The 18,838-nt window shown below is 37.0% G+C and overlaps 2 protein-coding genes across 2 annotated transcripts; both read left to right on the top strand.

Annotated features, from left to right (window-relative positions):
* Positions 1-5,173: 5,173 nt before the first annotated feature.
* On the top strand, positions 5,174-9,611 carry LOC130742554 (receptor-like protein kinase HSL1). Its single transcript, XM_057594648.1, has 2 exons — positions 5,174-7,963; positions 8,650-9,611. The coding sequence occupies exons 1-2, from the start codon at positions 5,380-5,382 to the stop codon at positions 8,967-8,969; spliced, it is 2,904 nt and encodes a 967-aa protein (XP_057450631.1). The 5' UTR covers positions 5,174-5,379; the 3' UTR covers positions 8,970-9,611.
* Positions 9,612-12,109: 2,498 nt separating this feature from the next.
* LOC130742556 (NAC domain-containing protein 73-like) lies at positions 12,110-15,194 on the top strand. The gene is made up of 3 exons (XM_057594649.1): positions 12,110-12,697; positions 12,947-13,139; positions 14,443-15,194. The coding sequence occupies exons 1-3, from the start codon at positions 12,578-12,580 to the stop codon at positions 14,961-14,963; spliced, it is 834 nt and encodes a 277-aa protein (XP_057450632.1). The 5' UTR covers positions 12,110-12,577; the 3' UTR covers positions 14,964-15,194.
* The last annotated feature ends 3,644 nt before the right edge of the window (positions 15,195-18,838 follow it).

Raw genomic sequence — 18,838 nt, forward strand, 5'->3', positions numbered from 1 at the left:
TTCGTTCAAAGCTTGGAAATTTTCAATGTTTTGGTGTTGTTATTGAATCTGGAACGTGTTTGTAATTTTATTAATTGGTAAAATGGTTGCTTTAGGGATAAATTGGTTTCCAGGCACTCAGTCACCGATGGGTACCGAAGTAGAAGAAAGGAGAGGGACGGAGAAGTGGCTTGGATGAGTGGCTGAGGAAGGTGGAGAACAACTGCCAGATCTGGGTTAATTCATTTCAGATCTAGGTTGTCTAGGTGAGAAAAAAAGGCTGAGCTTTGTGTTGTATTATTTTTGGATGAGTGGCTGGTTTGTTTGGTTTATTGAATCTGGATGAAGAAGATGGAGATGGAGGGAGGGTGATGGTGGTGTGGAGAGGTAGAGGAAGATGGGGAGAAAAAGGATTTCTTTTTAACCATGGGGACTAAATCGAAATTTTAAAAACTTTCACAACATTCAAATGCCACATAAGCATAGTCTTGACAAAAAAAAAATTCAACTCAGCCTTCCGTTAACGGATGTGAACTTTTTTTAACCCAAAGACTGTTGATGAGGGAGATTTGGCACATTCAGGGACCACAAGCGTCATTTTAAAAGTTTAGGGATGAAATTGAAGGCGGTGGACACTTTCAGGGACCAACTTGGCTATTTACCCTTTGGAATTTAGGCCAAAAGTTAAAACAACAAAAGATCAGGAACGGAGGGAGTAAATTATTATAGACTTATAGTAGGTACGCTTTTGCTATATACAAATACATCTGAAAAAGAGATCTGTTTCATCCTCTGATTCCGTGTGGGTGAGGGGAGCTCATCAAACTGTTTAATTAGCATCCTGTCAATGTGATGATGACAGGAAATTCTTTGCTTTCATCTCTTTAATTCTTTACCAACATAATTTAGAAATCATATATAGATATGTGTGATATACTGATATGTCTTTCATATATTTATCAAGGATAGAATCAATTAAGATACATCAATGAACTGAATGACGAGTATGATAAACAACCATCTTTCATGGAAAATTAATGTTGATTTAAGTCTCCATTCAATTTTGAAGGAACGATCATAATTAGTCACTAAAGAAAAACAGCTGGTTGAGGTTCGGTGTCCATGAAGCTTGTCACTGTTGATAACTATGGTCAATAGCATTGTTCTTTCTTTGTTTTAGAAAGCTACCACAACTGCATAGCTGTCTTGATACTTCAGATATCTCCACCGGCCAAGGACCTTCTTTTAATCCTCCCTTTGAAATGGGGAATCAATCCTTTATTAATTAGCGTAAGGATTTGTTCACACCTAATTTTAAATGAAAAAGAGGTAAAGGGAGAGAGTAATATGAAGAAAAGAGTGAAAATATATGAGATGTAAAATTCGATATAATAATAAGAGAAGAGAGATAAAAACAAAAATTACCTAAAAATTGAGTGGAGATTTTTTGGAATGTGAATGAATCAAGTTTGTAGTAGTTATTATCACAAACTTGATTAAGTTATGTTTGATTTGTCATTTGCAAACATATCTTGTTAGTAAAAAAAAATCAGGGAGTAGCTAGTCGTGATAGATCAATTAAGAAACAAATGTAATGATCTCCTAATTAAAATAATTGCTTGAGAAAATTGACTCTATTTTGCAACAGTAATTATATCTTCACACCTTAAAAATAGGCGTGGAGAGGTGGAGGAAGAGAGAGTTAGGAAGAAAGGAAATAGAAAATAAAGATGTAATATGTGATTTGATTGATAGAGAAAAGAGAAATATATAGAAATGAAGGTGGAAAATAAGTGGAGAGGTGTGTATATATCATGACTCGTTTCGCAATGTAGATTCTTAAAGTATACTATTTGGATTGACAAAACGTAATGAAACGTAACATAACGAAATATAATGAAACGAAATGAAGCAAAATGAAATAGAATAAAAATATTATTCATTGTTTGGATATTTTATGATGTAGTAGAAGAAAGTTACTAGAACATTATTTGGATAATTTATAGAGCGGAGAGTCATAACTTTTTTATTCTTATATTTTTTTATTATTTTAGTTTATGCATATGATTTTTCAAATATAAATCTCAAATCATATACCTTCATGTTGCTTTTTCTTTTCTTATATCTTTTGTTTTGATTATGCTGTCACGAAATTTATTTAATATTTGCCTGTCATTCATCTTTTCCCAAAAAAGTACTCCCTCTGTTCCTAAATAACTGACACTTTAAAAGCATCTACATTCATCATACTCACAAAAATATCTACACTTCATTTTTTACAATTCCTCATAATGTCACATCATTTACACCATTTACTAACTTTTTACTCCAACATAACAACTCTTAAAAATTTCTATAGTAGATCTCACAATCAACATCACATTTATATATTTTATTATTTATCTCCATTTTATATTAATTGTAAGTGCTTGACTGCTTGTAATAAATACAAGCTCACTTTTCAAGTCTAGTGTAGAGTATCTATTCCCACATACTCATCTTTACCATGTTAGAATTGAATATGTACTACATTGGTAATAGATACTCATATGAGTATGTATTTAACATTAGATAATACCATTGGAGATGCTCTAATGTTGTTGCACAAGTATAAGAAATAACAATTAATGTTCTTGTTTTATTAAAATTACAATCTAACTTCCTATTATACCCTTTATTTCTCATATTAATTCTAACTTTTCAACTTTTCTACCACCAATAAATGAAGGGTGCAATCGGTAAAGTATAATTAATGCTCTCTTGAACTTTGTAAAGTGACAGATAATTAGGAATAAAATTTAGCTAGAAATAGTGTCAGTTATTTAGGAACGGAGGGAGTAATATTTTAATTTTCTAGAAAACAATTGGAAATTCAACATTCATTTATTTTGACTTGTTTTGGTGAGAACAGAAAAAAACCCCAAGGTGAGAAAATTTTCTCCATTTCTTTATGTGTATTTATGAGAGAAAACTAAGGGGACATAAGGGTTTGGGAGGGTAAAGGGTGAAAGTCTAGGGTTCGAACCCTGAGAGAATTAATTTACTAACATGACTAATAACTAACATTTGTCTATAAAAAAAGAAGTGGATAATATACTCTCTCATCTTGTACGAAATACAAGTGTTACTATTCCACATAACGTTCCGGAAAATTAGCTAAAGTGGTAAGAATTAAGAGACATAAGAGTTGAAGAACGTACAACTTCAAAATATCACATGATTAATGGTTGCCTCTACGGTGAGACATTTTAATTTTGGACCACGGTGGTTCAAAAAAAAAACTTTCAATCACAATAATACCCTAATTTTTTTTCCCAATTTCCTTTTCAAGCCACTATCATCTCCAAATCTGTGGTAGAATTTCCCTACCCACCACCGTCTTCTCCCCTTCAATGGTGGCCAAATTAATGCAGATAAGGTGATGGATCTAATCAAGTTTAGAGCATTGAAGTGGTTGAAATGTAAAAAGAAAAACTTTTTATACTCTTCTTCTGACCGGACTTTGAATCCTCTGAGTTGTTTGGGTGTGGGGGTGAATTGGACTTAACTGATAGGTTTTTATGCTGTCTTTCTTCCTCCATCTTCTGTTACTGTTGGTGCTTTTGCTGGTTGATTTGTTGCGAGCTGCTCAAGTTGTTTTGTTGGCTTGGCTTGCAAACAAAGATGGTTTTGGTTTTCGTGTGAGACATGAGTAGAGAGCTGTGTGTGTCTTTCTATTCACTTTTTTGGCTGGTTGCTATGCAAATTTGACTTTCTTTTTTGCTGCAGTGGGTGATTTTTCCCTTCTCTGTTTCAGATCTGTTTTTCTTTTTGCTTTTGATCTTTGTAGTGTGAGTTGTAACACCCCCTAAACGTTACTTATTTTACCCTTTTCATGCCACTATTATCTTCAGAGGAGCTGCAATAGAGGTCCATGGTGGTAAAGGAGGTGGTGGCGGCACTGCCATGGGAGGGAGAGTGAGAGGTGTCCCACCAGAGGAGGAAGGGGAATGGTGAGAATGGTGTTTTAGTAAAGTAATATATATTTAATAAATGAATTTTTTTTTATTGTTAATTAATCTGAACCGTTAATATTAACAAAATTATATCAAACACTGGAGAAGAAATTGGTCCACGGTGGTCCAATTTCAAAATTGTCCCACCGTAGGTGAAACCATGATTAATGCATGAACAAGAAAAAAGAGTAGAATCGTAAAGTGATAAGTTTTTAAAAAAGTGAAATTATAATTTATAATTTAATCTCCTATCTCCCAATTTATGGAAGCAAAATGATAGAAGCTAATGCAATTTGATGACACTCATTTTCATTTCATCTCACTTTTCATTAGCATACTTAAACAATGAAACATAAAAATATTTCATCTCATCTCACTCTCTAGTCTCTACCATAGTACCATTAATCTAAATATATCTATGATATAAAACCTTACAAGTTACACCCCAGCAGCAACCGCTAGGGGTGCACATGGACCAAGTCAACCCAATGATAAAAATGCGGGTTGTAAAAATGCGGGTTGGATTGGGTAAACGGGTAAATATAATGGATTTTATCACGATCCAATCATCTTTGGATCGGATATCGGATTCCATAATAATCTATCCAACTCAACCCGAAATCCAATCATATATATTATTTAATATATGTTTTTAATAATTTTAATTTTACCTAATCTACTAGTAGGGTATGCAATTTATGGAGACTTAGAGTCTTGCCACTAGAGTAATTTTTAGGAGACTTGAAGACTAATTTGTTTGTAATTACTTGTCATATTTAAAGACTTGAAGTACTTGTTTAGTTATGTGTTGTTGTATAGATGTATATAGACGGTAATTATGAACTTATGATGTAATTGCATGTTAGAAACTTGGATTACTTGTTTTTTAATATTTTTCAATATTTCAAATTTGTTTTTATCTTAATATAGCGATCCAATCAATCCATCCAAACCAACCGAAAATTGTCGGATTGGGTTGGTTCGGATTCGTAGGTGAAATTTCACGAAATCCAACTCAACCCAACCTAAACAGTTTTGATCGATTCAAATCTTAATTACCATGAAAATCCATCTAACCCAACCCGTATCCTAGCAACCGTGCAGCAGAAAATACAAAACTCAGAAAACAAACAAAAAGAAACACATTGCAATGGGACCAACTCTGTTCTTCTCAAAAAAAAAACTCTGTTCTTCTCACTTTCTCACCTTTCTCCTCTTACAAATCCCAACCCTCACTCAAGACTCAAGAAGAGTCAATGCCAATGGTCTCTCCCACACAGCGCCAAAACAGAAAATCAAAAGCAGAGGACTACATACATATAACGTAGTACCAACAAAACCAAAATTCTTGTTTATTTTTCAACCAAACTTCACAGTTCAGTTGAGTCACACAATATTGACAATAATGCTTCTCTTAATTCCCTTATTCCTTTTCTTTCTCTCTCCTCCCTCACTCACTCTCTCTCTAAACCAAGATGCCCTCTTCCTCCTCCGCGCCAAGCACCAACTCTCCGACCCCGACAACTCCCTCGCCACCTGGAACACCACCGACAACAACCACACCCCCTGCTTATGGCGCGGCATCACCTGCGACCCCCTCACCGCCGCCGTCACCGCCGTGAACCTCTCCTCCACTAGCATCTCCGGCCCATTCCCCGCCGTCCTCTGCCGCCTCCCCTCCCTCTCCTCCCTCGACCTCTCCTTCAACCTCATCACCTCCACCCTCCCCTCCGCCGCCGTCTCCTCCTGCCGCAGCCTCATCCACCTCGACCTCTCCCAGAACGCACTCGTCGGCATCATCCCCGACTCCCTCTCCCTCCTCCCCTCCCTCCGCCACCTCGACCTCTCCTCCAACAACCTCACCGGCGAAATTCCGGCGAGCCTCGGCCAGCTCCGGCACCTCGAATCCCTCAACCTCGTCTACAACTTCCTCTACGGCACAATCCCGAGCTCCCTCGGGAAAATCTCAACACTAAAGGAGCTTCAACTAGCTTACAACCCGTTCACCCCGAGTCCGATACCGAGTGAACTCGGCAACCTGACTCACCTCCAGGACCTGTGGCTCGCGCAGTGCAACCTCGTGGGCTCCATTCCGAGTTCACTCGGCAACCTCACTCACCTCGCGAACCTTGACCTCTCGCAGAACAGCCTCACCGGGTCTATACCGGAATCGTTCGCGGGTCTCGCCGGCGTGACTCAGATTGAGCTTTTCGACAACTCGCTCTCCGGCGAGCTCCCAGCTGGAATCTTCTACAACCTGACCCGTCTGGAACGGTTCGACGCGTCGATGAACGAGTTGAGTGGAACGATTCCACCCGGGCTGTGCGAGTTGCAACTCGGGTCGCTCAACCTGTACCAGAACCAACTCGAAGGGCCATTGCCGGAGAGCATAGCGCGTTCTCGGAACCTCTACGAGTTGAAATTGTTCAGCAACAAGCTCGTTGGGCCGTTACCGAGTGATCTCGGGAGTAACTCGCCGTTGCAGCATATAGATGTCTCGTACAACCAATTCTCCGGCGAGATTCCGGCGAACCTGTGCCGGCAGGGGCAGTTCGAGGAGCTCATTTTGCTGTACAATTCATTTTCCGGGAAAATCCCTGAGATTCTCGGGAATTGCAAGAGTTTAACGAGGGTTCGGTTAAGGAACAACAACCTCTCTGGTGTGGTTCCTAATGCTTTCTGGGGTTTGCCCCGTTTGTATTTGCTTGAGCTTCTTGAAAATTCTCTTTCTGGGAAAATTTCTAATGCGATTTCTGGTGCTGGTAACCTTTCAATTTTGTTACTTTCCAGTAACAAGTTTTCTGGGTCGATTCCTGATGAAATTGGGTTATTGAATGGTCTTTCGAAATTTCTTGCCAGCAATAACAATCTTTCGGGTCGAATTCCGGATAGTATGTTTAGTTTGAACCAGCTGGGTAGTCTTGATCTTAGTTATAATCAACTCTCTGGTGAACTTTTGGGTGGAATTGGTCACTTGACTAAGCTAAGTGACCTTAGTTTAGCAAATAATAGGTTTGATGGACACATTCCAAGTGAATTGGGAAGTTTGTCTATGCTTAATCATCTTGATCTTTCTAGCAACTATTTTTCTGGTGAAATTCCAACACAATTGCAAAATTTGAAGCTCTACAATTTGAATTTGACAAACAACAAGCTTTCTGGGAAGATTCCTCCCCTTTTTGCCAATGACAAGTATAGGTTGAGTTTTGTGGGAAACCCTGGCCTCTGTGGCCATCTCTCGGGGCTTTGTTCAAGCTCCGGCGAGAGGAAGAACAAGAGGTGTGGGTGGATTTTCCGTGCCATATTTGTGCTTGCTGGAGTTGTTTTAATCTTTGGGGTGGCCTGGTTTTACTTGAAATACAGGAAAGCCAAGAAGTTGAAAAGGGGTTTCAACATTTCAAAATGGAGGTCGTTTCATAAGCTGGATTTTAGTGAGTTTGAGGTTGTGAAATTGCTGAGTGAAGACAATGTAATAGGAAGCGGAGCGTCTGGGAAGGTCTACAAGGTGGTGCTCAGCAATGGTGAGGTGGTGGCGGTGAAGAAATTGCGTGGAGCATCTATGAAAGTGAAGGAGAATGGTTGTTCCGGAAAAGATGAATTTGATGCTGAAGTTGAAACACTGGGAAAGATTAGGCACAAGAATATTGTGAGGTTGTGGTGTTGCTACAACAATGGTGAGATCAAGCTTCTGGTTTATGAATACATGCCAAATGGGAGCTTGGCTGATATGTTGAAGAATAGCAAGAAAAACTTGGGTTGGCCAACTAGGTATAAAATTGCTGTTGATGCTGCTGAGGGGCTATCTTATTTGCATCATGATTGTGTCCCACCCATTGTTCACAGGGATGTGAAATCTAGCAATATTTTGGTTGATCGAGAGTTTGTGGCAAAAGTTTCTGATTTTGGAGTTGCCAAAATTGTTACAGGAGTTAGCCAAGGGGGAGAGTCCATGTCTGTGATTGCTGGATCTTGTGGCTACATTGCACCAGGTTTGTGAAATCAAGTTTAGAATTAGCTTAATTATCTTAATATTGCAATTTTAATCTGCCTTTTGTGTCATTGTCATTTAGTGTGTGTTTGGTTTCTAACTGGGAACCTCAAAATCAATTCTGATAAAGTAAAATCAATTTTGGATGACAGTCTAGATGCTCAGGTGTTATTTTTCAGAATTGATTTCAGTCTCAATCAATTATGCTAGAAGCTAGAGAGAAAAGCTTCCGCGTTGAACATAGTCAATTATGAGATTTTACCATTGGATTTAACATTACCCTATAATAACTATTTTTTTCATAAATATGTCATAACATAAATCAGTTCACTCGGAATCAGAATTCACTTTAACTATAATCAACTTTCATTCAAAATCAATTGTGAAGACGCTTAAGTATGGCACACAAAAGCTACTGGTAGAAGCTTTTCAAGATAACTTATTTTGGCTTTAGCATTAATTGATGAAGGATTTCTAAACATACTAATTTCTTTATTTTGTTAGATTCATTCTATATTTAAACACCAACCTACATAGCAGGTTAGGTAAATTTATGAGCTGTTTTGAACTGTGCATTTGTTGATATCTTTGCTTCATTAGACTACATGGTGATATTTCAATTATGTATATTACTATGTATAGATAGAACGAAATTGACTATTGAATAACTTTTGTGTTGTTTTGCAGAATACGCTTATACACTAAGGGTGAGTGAAAAGAGTGATATTTATAGCTTTGGCGTGGTCATTTTGGAGTTGGTAACAGGTAAACCTCCTATTGATGCAGAGTATGGGGAAAATGATTTGGTAAAATGGGTTTGCTCCACTTTGGAACAGAAAGGTTTGAATCATGTGATAGATCCTACTCTTGACTCTAAATACAAGGAAGAAATCAGCAAGGTACTTAGAGTGGGGATTGAATGCACCAGCTATCTTCCCATATCTCGCCCTTCAATGAGGTGTGTGGTGAAAATGCTTCAGGAGGTAAAAACAGTTCCTAAAGGCTAAAACCAAAAGTGTTAAGGATGGATTAGCTTCCTATTACCATGAAGGGGTGTCTTACAATCAGTGAAATGCAATGTATGAAAAATGAACAGTTTTGATTTTCTTTCTATGCTGCATTATTAGTAGTCAATTTGCATGTCAAAAAGGTGAGATTTGGAAAAGCACGTTAAACAGCCCACTATAGATAGATCACAGATGATAAGTAGACATACATTTTCAGGCCGACATCTATTAGTCATACGCCTTTGTTGCGGTTTTTTAACCCATAAAACACTTTGTGGCGGTTAGAATTTATGAGTGCATAATTTTCATAGAGCCCTCCTTCAAACTTCTTTTTCCAGTATAATAATTGAGAACCCTTCCTATCGTGATTCCTCTGCCCAAAATTTGTATCATGCTCGACCTTTTGATGAACTAGCTCGACCAAGGTATCTTCCATGTTCACATACTTTTCTTCTCTTTTGTTCTAAATTCCTCAACATCAAATGGAGGTCACTTTTCCAAGGATGTGTGGAACGAAGTGCCCATCCTTATTTCCTCACAAAGTAAGTAGAGCTCACTTTTGGGCCCTAATTAGTAACTAGAGTAGCTTCCTTGTAAAATTTGGTCATGAAATCATGTAATGGCTCATGCTTCCCTTGCTTAATCTTTCCCAACATGTATGAAGTCTTTTGAAACCCCTTACTAGTAATAAATTGGTGGATGAATTGTGCATAAAGCTCATACAATCCTCTAATAGAAAGAGGTGGAAGAGATTGTAACCATCACACCACTCCTTTTCTCAAAGTTAAAGGGAAAGTTTTACATACCAAAGCATCCTTGGATCCAAGGATTGACTTAGGGATGTAAGAAAATCGTCCAAATATTTTGTAACATTTGTTTCCCTAATGTATGGCTATTTGGCTTTTTGAAGGCCTTAGAAATGTCTATTGACATGATTTCTACGGAGAAATGATTTTGTATCTTGGTCAGAATTCTAGTTGTTTGACTATAGACTCCTTCATAACGAGTCATAGTTTATGTATCTGTCTTTTATGATCTTTTACTCGCTCATGGTGAACAAATTTCTCAGCGTAGCGACGGACGACCTTAGAATCTTCCTCCCTATGCATGTATGAAGCATGTACAATTTTTTCTAGCCTCTTAATGTGGCGCTCCAATCGCTTGACAAAATCATGAAGAACTGTGATGTGATTCCCAACTTCCTCTTCTTGGTGAGAAGGGCCTTTTATAGGTTATGACTGTTGCATTCTAAGAACTTTTTGTTGTTTTGAAATTGAATCTCCATGAGAATGTTAGCTGCGATGTGTATCTATTGTTAGAAGTCCCACATTGCCTAGAGATAAGGCCAATCAAGTGTTTATAAGGGTTGTGCAAACCTCAACTCTTGAGCTAGCTTTTGTGGTTGAGTATAGGCCTCCAAATTTCTAATATGGTATCAGAGCCTATCCTAGATCCATTTGTTGTGTGGAGACCTCCCATATTTGGGCCACCCGTTGTTGTTCCCACGTTCCAGTCTGTTCAATCATGGACGTGAGGGGGTGTGTTAGAAGTCCCACATTGCCTAGAGATAAGGCCAATCAAGTGTTTATAAGGGTTGTGCAAACCTCAACTCTTGAGCTAGAAGGGTTGTGCAAACCTCAACTCTTGAGCTAGCTTTTGTGGTTGAGTATAGGCCCCCTAATTTCTAATATCTATCATGTTAGTGGAATTGATCTACACTTTTACCCACAGACAAGCTAATTACATTGTTCATCCAAAATTTGAAAGTGGTGTGGTTCTGATCCAATGCAGTCGTGCAAGGTGATGACTGATGATCCTATGGCTTAAAGCATGGTGGAACAGTGAGAATCCACAACAGTGTAGGCACCTGCAAAAGGCACTCTGACGCTCAAGTCAACTCAAGATAAAAAAATTAAAGAAACTTTAAATCTAGAAGAGCAATATGAGAAAATAAAATGAGTAATGCTTAATGTAATCAACTAGTATTTATAGCATCATAGTACGTATTGATCAATAGTTGAGGTGTATTACCGTTTATCAGATGAGTTTAACCACAACCTAATAACTTAGCATTTTGTAAGCCAATTTGTTAGAAATGTGGAGGTCTTGCATTTAGTCGTCCTTGTTGACTAATTTAACAGTCACTTAATCGTATAGTCACTTGGGCTAAGTAGCTGAAGTGATCGTTTGGGCCGACTATACTAGAAACACCTAATTTCAGCTTGATACACAAATGCAAACAAGACAACAGAGCCCAACAACTGCAAGCACATAAACAATCGTAGGGACAGTACTTTCAATCTCAGCAAAACTCATTAAAATTTACTAAATCTGTCTTGTCCGTTTGTAGACAAATCAATTGTTTAGAATCATGAACATGATAAGTAAGAGATCTTAGTGAAAGTAAAAAAATGTTGAAACTTATAGGGGACTACTTTCCAGTATGTTAGTATCTCTTGACAGACTATCACGTTTCCTTTTGCCATTTGGCAATAGATAGTGTGCCTACAACCATTGTTGACAATGAGGGACGTTATATATAAAGACTATCGAAGTCACCTTAAGACATGAGAGAGATAGAGATACATAAGGGGTTTCTTGGTATGCATGAGAAGTCTACGTGAAGGAATGGAGTTATGGTTGGCTCAAAAATTTACTTCACCACCTCAAAACTTTCTTGTATTTATAATTTTAGCTTTATCCACACTCCAGGGTGACATTGGACCTAAATTCTTACTCGTTGTGCTTATTCATTAGGTTGCCCCAACCCCACTCAACTTTCTATTCATATTTTAATTAAACCTGTTTTGTTTAAAAATACATTTGATAGACTAAGTATAGTAAATAGCCAGAGTCCTTAAGCAATAATTAGTTGAGAGTTTAATCACTAGATGGTATGTATTAAGAATGATTTGTTCGGAGAGATCTATTAACTTAATATGATCTCCGAGTTTCAAGAAAATTAGTCTTATTTGTGCCGACTGAGATGATACACACCAAAATTCATTAGATAGAGGTACCTTTAGTAAGAGTAAAAGGGGCAAAAAAAAAAACATGTCCAAAAACAATAAAGAACAAAAACCTACATTTATTCTTCCACAAGTTTTCATGCAAGTATTTATACAAAGCAGAACTAAACTTGAGATCAAAGCAAGCTCAATTTTTTATTATTCTCATCTCCCTGGACAACCAACCCTATGATCTCTCATTGTTTAATCTCATTCTCTATTTAGATATTTTTTTAGTTATCTCTCTTCTTTCTCGTTATGTACAAGCAGAGGTTGGGGAAGTACTCCAAGTATTCGCTCATGCAAAAGAGAGAGCACCAAAAAAGTGAATCGGGGGAATGTAATTCCTTCCCACACCTCAACAAGTAGTAGCATGAGGGGAGCAATCTTTAGAAGAGACAAGATTTCCTTTTACAACTTTTATTAATTATTACTACTTTAAATCACTCTCTTAGCTCAACCTCTCTTACTTTGTCCCATCTTGGTCCATCTCTTCTAGTTTATGTTCCAAGTGTTTTTATAGCAACACCAGGAGAAACAAGGAAAAGAAGGTTTCCATAAATGGAATGAGTGAGAGGAAGAGAAGAGGAAAACAAGGAAATGACTCAGTGTAGCGACGACCCTGAAATCAATAATAACATCATAATACAGGAGGGACGTAAGGATAGCTTAATCAGAACTTGCCCCACATGTGGTCATCATATCAAATGCCAAGATCAGGTTCTTCATTATAAATCTTTTTTTTTGTTAATGACCATACATCAATACCCTTTTACTTAACTTTATTTTGTGACATTAATCATCTTAATGCATATTTGGAATTTTTTTTCTTAATTGATTCTGAAACTAGAATCAATTCTAGAGAGAAGTTTATGTGAGTAACTTTAGAGTTTCATAATTGATTATGTGAAAAGCTGATTCAAAATGCTATTAGTATCTGATAAATACTATATGGCATTAATTGACTAGGGTGGTGGAATTCATGACTTACCTGGATTGCCTGCGGGAGTGAAGTTTGATCCCACAGATCATGAGATTCTTGAACATTTGGAAGCGAAGGTGCGGTCTGATATTCATAAGCTTCATCCACTAATTGATGAGTTCATACCTACTCTTGAAGGTGAAAATGGAATCTGCTACACTCATCCGGAGAAGTTGCCAGGTTAATCACAATACATTATTTGCTCTCAAATCCTGTTTGATATATATTTTTTTCCTATAACTGAAAATCCCCACACATGCATAGTAGTAGTACTTAAATCAAACTTTGGCAAGGGGTGATATATAGTTTGATAAACAACATATTCAAAACCCTGATATTGAAAGCTCTCACACTCAAATCATATTTGATTGATTACAATTTGTTCTCTCTTAATTTTGATGGTCTTATTCGTCTAATAAGTTACATTTTGATTTTAACTGCAAAATATATATATACTTTGATTACCACAAAAAATGACTTTATCCCAAGAAAAATCCATTTCACAAACTAAAAATTTCTCTACAAATTAATATGAACACATAAGAAACATATTATAAAAATATGTACTGAGCAATTAATATTTTACTTTATTTTATCCAAACAACTTTCATTTTTTAAAACATACTTTTACGTATATCAAACATAATTTTATCGAATTGTAATCTAAAAGACTCCACAAGTGCAAATCAGTTGATATAAATGATATTTTTGTATAAAAGAAAGAAATACATGATTAGTTTGAGTATAAGAGATACCAACTAAGTTATAAGTTTATCAAAACAGAAGAAAAAAAATATTCCAAAAACTGTGTTTACCAAAAGTAAATTAAGATATCATCATTCAAGCAAAATGTGCATATATTGTTTATAGATATCAGATATGTTGTGTGATACTTTAGGCTCGCAAAAATAGTTATAAAATACCCACTAAATACCAACCATTAAAGATGTTCTAAGAGCTGATGTATTTAAACACTACTCAATACCCATACTAGTTAGAAAATAGATGCAAATTAGTTACTCATATAAGTTGGTTGCTAATTTCCTAACTAATTCATAGTTATTTAACTGCTAATTTGCAGGCAACATTTTTTCATGTAAAGACTATATATAAAGCCAAATTACGAACCTCATTACACATAATTACAAATCAAAGTTTAAAAGTTACAAACAATGTATTTATACACACTACCTTAGACAAAGCCAATACATAAATTACTTATTTAACTATATATTTTCTCCTATGTATGGTGAATGCAACACACATGAGAATGTTGATTCATTCAGATCACATTTTCTTGCCATCGCATTGTACCACCAGCAATTTTCTGTTCCTATATTTTTTTTATCAAATCACATCTCCCATTGCTCTCTCTCTCTATTTCTATGTAGATTTGGGGTGTCAACCAATCTTTTTCCTATAAGTTATGTTTATTATATATATCCCATGCAACATCTAATTGCTTTATTGCATTTGACTGTAGGAGTGAGCAAAGATGGCCTGATCCGTCATTTCTTTCACCGGCCTTCCAAGGCATACACAACAGGAACAAGGAAAAGGAGAAAGGTGCACTCTGATGACGAAGACGGCGGCGAGACCCGTTGGCACAAAACCGGTAAAACTAGACCAATCTACAACAATGCCGAGTTGAAAGGTTACAAGAAAATCCTGGTGCTTTACACAAACTACGGAAAGCAAAGAAAGCCAGAAAAAACAAACTGGGTCATGCACCAGTACCACCTAGGCACTGATGAAGAAGAGAAGGAAGGGGAGTTAGTCGTCTCCAAAGTTTTCTACCAAACACAACCTCGACAATGTGGGGCTTCTTTAGTGATCAAAGACCATATTAAGAAAGGTCAAAGCATGCATCATGAGGTGAATATCAATAACAAAAGAAATAATGGGTTAGTTGAGTACTATCATTCAAATTTCATATCATTTGATCAAGGGAGCCAACAACATAGATCCCATTTTCCGGTCCATGATGGTCCTTTCATTCCTTGAAAAAAGTGGTGGTGGAGAAGAAGATTGGAATTGAAGAGGTGGAGAAAATAGTAATTAATATATACTGAGGCATTAAGATAATATATTATGCAAGAATAAAATAAGTTAATAACTAACTAATACTATATGTACCGTATGTCAAAAAAAAATATATGTACTGTAGTTAGAATGGGCAAAATTAAGGACAAAAAGTGTTTTATTTGAGAATTATTGCGCAGATATTTCTAGTAAGGGAGATAGTGTTTAGCAAACTACAGAGAATATTTAATTAATTAGCTGTAAAATTATTCTTTATTTTTTTCCTCCCTTTAATTTTTTTTAATGTAGTTTCTATCATGCTTTGTAAACGTAATTACATATTTTTAATACTGATCTTTCAAAGAGTTTAGCCTACACTTTGTTAGTAAGTACTGTATAAAAACATTAAAAAAAGTGCAATGCAATGCCTATGTTTTGCTAGGGCTTTGTGGTACCTTGTGATATCGTAAAAAGTAACACAAGAAGGGGGGGTTTGAATTGTGTTCAAATAAAACTTTAATTTTTTAAACGATTATAAGTTTATGAAATATTTTCGCAATCGTTTTAGCGGATATAAAAGCAAGAGAGTAGACGATATATAAGCACACAACAATATATCCTGATTCACCCACAAATGATGGGGCTACGTCCACTCCTTGGCTTAACCAAGATTTCCACTAAACAAGTGTCAAGGACTTCTCCTACACCAAGTATTAGACATGACTCCTCCCAACCAAGTATTCTACAGGACTTCTCCTAACAAGTATTAGACAACACTTCTCCCAACTTCAAGTATTGTTCAAGACTTCTCCTAAGATCTTTTCCAAAATCGTTTGGCTCTATAGAGTTCTTTTCTCACAAGAGGTTTAGTAGAAATTACAAAACACGGGAACTACAAAGTTTTGAGTGAATTTGACTCTAGGGAATACTTTGTGTTCTTGATCTAGAGAGAGTTAGATATAAAGGCTTGACTCTTAGGTATTTCTCTCAGACGCGGGGGGGGGGGACTTTTCTTTTTTGCTTGCTTGAAGAAGATTTTTGACTTAAATAAAAATTCTAGCTCAGTTTCATTCTTCTGAAAATGTAGGTTATTTCCTGATATATAATTTGCATGAAATATTTAACTAGTTCACTTATGCTCTTGAAAATTGTTATCATTCAAAATATGATAAATGGTTATTCAGGGTTTGAACTTAACACGCTGTTTCTTCAGGACCACCATCTTCAAGTCAAGGTGAGGCGAACGATGGCCGTAATACCACGTTAGAAGGTGGAGAGACGGAGGAAGATGATGCGGAGGGGGAATACAAGGATGGGCTGCTCATAAGTGGGGTGCTTCTCCTGGAGAGCTTTACGTTGTTCGTTGATAGGATCTCTGAAATGGTGGGCTATCCTCGTATTAGGGTCTTTTTGCTCAAATTGGAAGGATAGGGAAGGTGTATGTTCAACGTCATCTCAAGATTTGGAAAGGATTTCACTTTGGGTTTGTTCACTTCCTATATAGGGCTCATGCCGAGGCGGAGTTGGCTCGGCTCAACGAGTTCAAGGTCGGTGGAACATATATTTCGATGACGGTAGCTCGTCTTCTCGGAGTCTTAGTTTGAGGGATTAGGCCTCAAGTCATAAGGGGAGACTTCTGGTTCATAGAAGCAGGTAGTTAAGGGAGATGGGCCTTTACCTTCCTATTTCTCGTGGCGAGATATTGTGCTAGGTAAACCAAGGGAATTCTGTGTTCGTGTGCTGTCGCCGACGTAAGAAATCTTATTTTCAGGTTTGTGGAGATGGAGCGAGGAGGACAAGAGGGTTTCGTTTATGGCTTTTTCCATGAGATTTCGTCTATTGGACGTAATTTGGAGGCTTTGAGTTTGGGGCTGAAGTCCATAGAGTCCCGAATGTTACTCTATTCCCTGGGTATGTGTTCAAAAGGTCCATGTGGGGAGGCTTTTGTACTAAGTACGATTCTGAGTTGGAAGATGATGGAGTGGAACTCCATTGTCTATTTTTTGGATTGAGGTGTGCTAACCCTCATTCGGGGGCCCAAGAACTTTCAAAGTATAACTCTAGGGGTCGTGATCTCTCTTCCTCTAAGCATTTGATTGTCTAGGATAATCTGGGCTCTTTTCTTTGCCTTAAAAAGTCATTGGAGGTCCTTGTGTTAGCGGTCTTGTAGATATTCCAGGGGAAAGGGTTGTTAGTGATCGTGGTCCTACAACATTGCCTCCTCGCCCTCGTGGGCGACCTAGGAAGGTGAAGAATACGAGTGTAGAGGTGGAGCTTGGGAATTGTTTTTCCTCAGGTCTTGGGGTGGATGTTTTGGGCCCTTTGTGTATTCAGTATGTGCTCTTTGAATCTTTGATTCCCAAGGGGCCTCCGGGTGTTATGACAAGGGCCAAGGTCGGCTATGGTCGCTGGTAAATGGTTGAGATTAGCTTATGATTTCTTTGACGATGTTGCCCTCCATGGCATTGTTGATAACATTTAGTTTCGTAGGGTAAGACATAGTTGATTGGCTGCACCCATCGAGCTTGTTTGTAGGTCCTTTGTCTATATGATTTCCGTCCGTTTGGTTGCCTTTGGTGGGCTTTTATTGGTTCTTCTTCTTTGGGGGTTGCTTATAGTTATCTGTTGGTTAGCTTTTTATTGTACTATCCTTCATTTCCCCTTTTTTTTTTTTTTTTTAAAAAAAAAATTACATATTTACAATTTAGACATAATTTTACACTTTTTTTTATATTTATTTGCATCTCTTTATTCTTTTTTTTATAACAACATTATTTATCACATGTTTCATTTTCTCCTTTTTTTTTACACAACCCGACCAAGATTATATCACCTAGCTATTTCTACAATGTAAGCTTTTTGATGGGATGGACTCCAAATTAAACTATTTTTTGTGTAGCTAAAATGATAGTGGGAGTGCAGGGGAGACAAATCCTTGAGAGCAGTACTAGTGCTTGGGAAGGAAATAGAATCAAACAGATCAAATTCATTGAGGAAGCTAAATAAGGTAAAAAGCTAATCAGTGACAACATGTGTAGTAAAATAACTTACTTAAATAATTTAAGATATGCATCTAACTTGTTTTGTGAATTTTTTTAGACTAAGTCGAACTTTATTGAAAGACTGGTACTTTGACATGTTAACCTATTTATAGGCATGTCCTGATGTCCATAATAACAAAACTAGAAGACCAACAAACTTAGAGCATCTCCAATGAGTATCTTAGGATTAGTTCTTAAGTTAAGAATTAGTTGCTTAAATTTACAACTAATTGGAGGAAGTTGACGTGAAGGTTCTTACTGGCCAATTTTAAAATCTGTTACTTGTGAAAACAACTGCTTCTTAATAGTGTTAGACCAAGATTTAGTTCTGTGTATATCTCTAAGTTTTGATGATAACAAGTATATATTTTGAGTACGAATAACTTTGGTACTCTAACGTTTGTCTTTTGTATGCTTGACAAACAGGTTCTGATTCTGATTGAAAGTGGTATTCATCAGAAGTCAAAGATCAAAGTGTTGACCAACAAACCGCTTCTGCACTCACTACGTTCTGATGAACGGTAGTCTATTGCTTCAGATGTTCTGAAGATAAAAGCTCTGATGTGGGTTCTGAAGAATCAAGTGTTGAAGACTCTGAAGACCAGAAGTTCTGAATGTACGATCAAAGACTCTGAAGACTTGAAGATTCCGAAGACCCAAAGAAAGCTGGTTCTGAAGAATTAAGTGTTGAAGACCAGAAGTTCTGAATGAACGGTCAAAGACTCTAAAGACTTGAAGATTCTGAAGACCCAAAGAAAGCTGGGTCTGAAGACCAAGTGCTTCTATTCTGAAGACCAGAAGTTCTGAAGTGAACGG

Source organism: Lotus japonicus, chromosome 3 (assembly GCF_012489685.1).
Source record: "Lotus japonicus ecotype B-129 chromosome 3, LjGifu_v1.2".
NCBI lineage: Eukaryota > Viridiplantae > Streptophyta > Magnoliopsida > Fabales > Fabaceae > Lotus > Lotus japonicus.

What these genes read in the sequence shown, in the direction of transcription:
- LOC130742554 (XM_057594648.1), top strand. Translation starts at nt 5,380, where the DNA reads ATGCTTCTCTTAATTCCCTTATTCCTTTTCTTTCTCTCTCCTCCCTCA. An exon ending in TTGTGGCTACATTGCACCAG is followed by an intron (nt 7,964 to 8,649) that starts GTTTGTGAAATC and finishes GTTGTTTTGCAG; the next exon opens with AATACGCTTATACACTAAGG.
- LOC130742556 (XM_057594649.1), top strand. Translation starts at nt 12,578, where the DNA reads ATGACTCAGTGTAGCGACGACCCTGAAATCAATAATAACATCATAATA. An exon ending in ATATCAAATGCCAAGATCAG is followed by an intron (nt 12,698 to 12,946) that starts GTTCTTCATTAT and finishes TTAATTGACTAG; the next exon opens with GGTGGTGGAATTCATGACTT. An exon ending in TCATCCGGAGAAGTTGCCAG is followed by an intron (nt 13,140 to 14,442) that starts GTTAATCACAAT and finishes ATTTGACTGTAG; the next exon opens with GAGTGAGCAAAGATGGCCTG.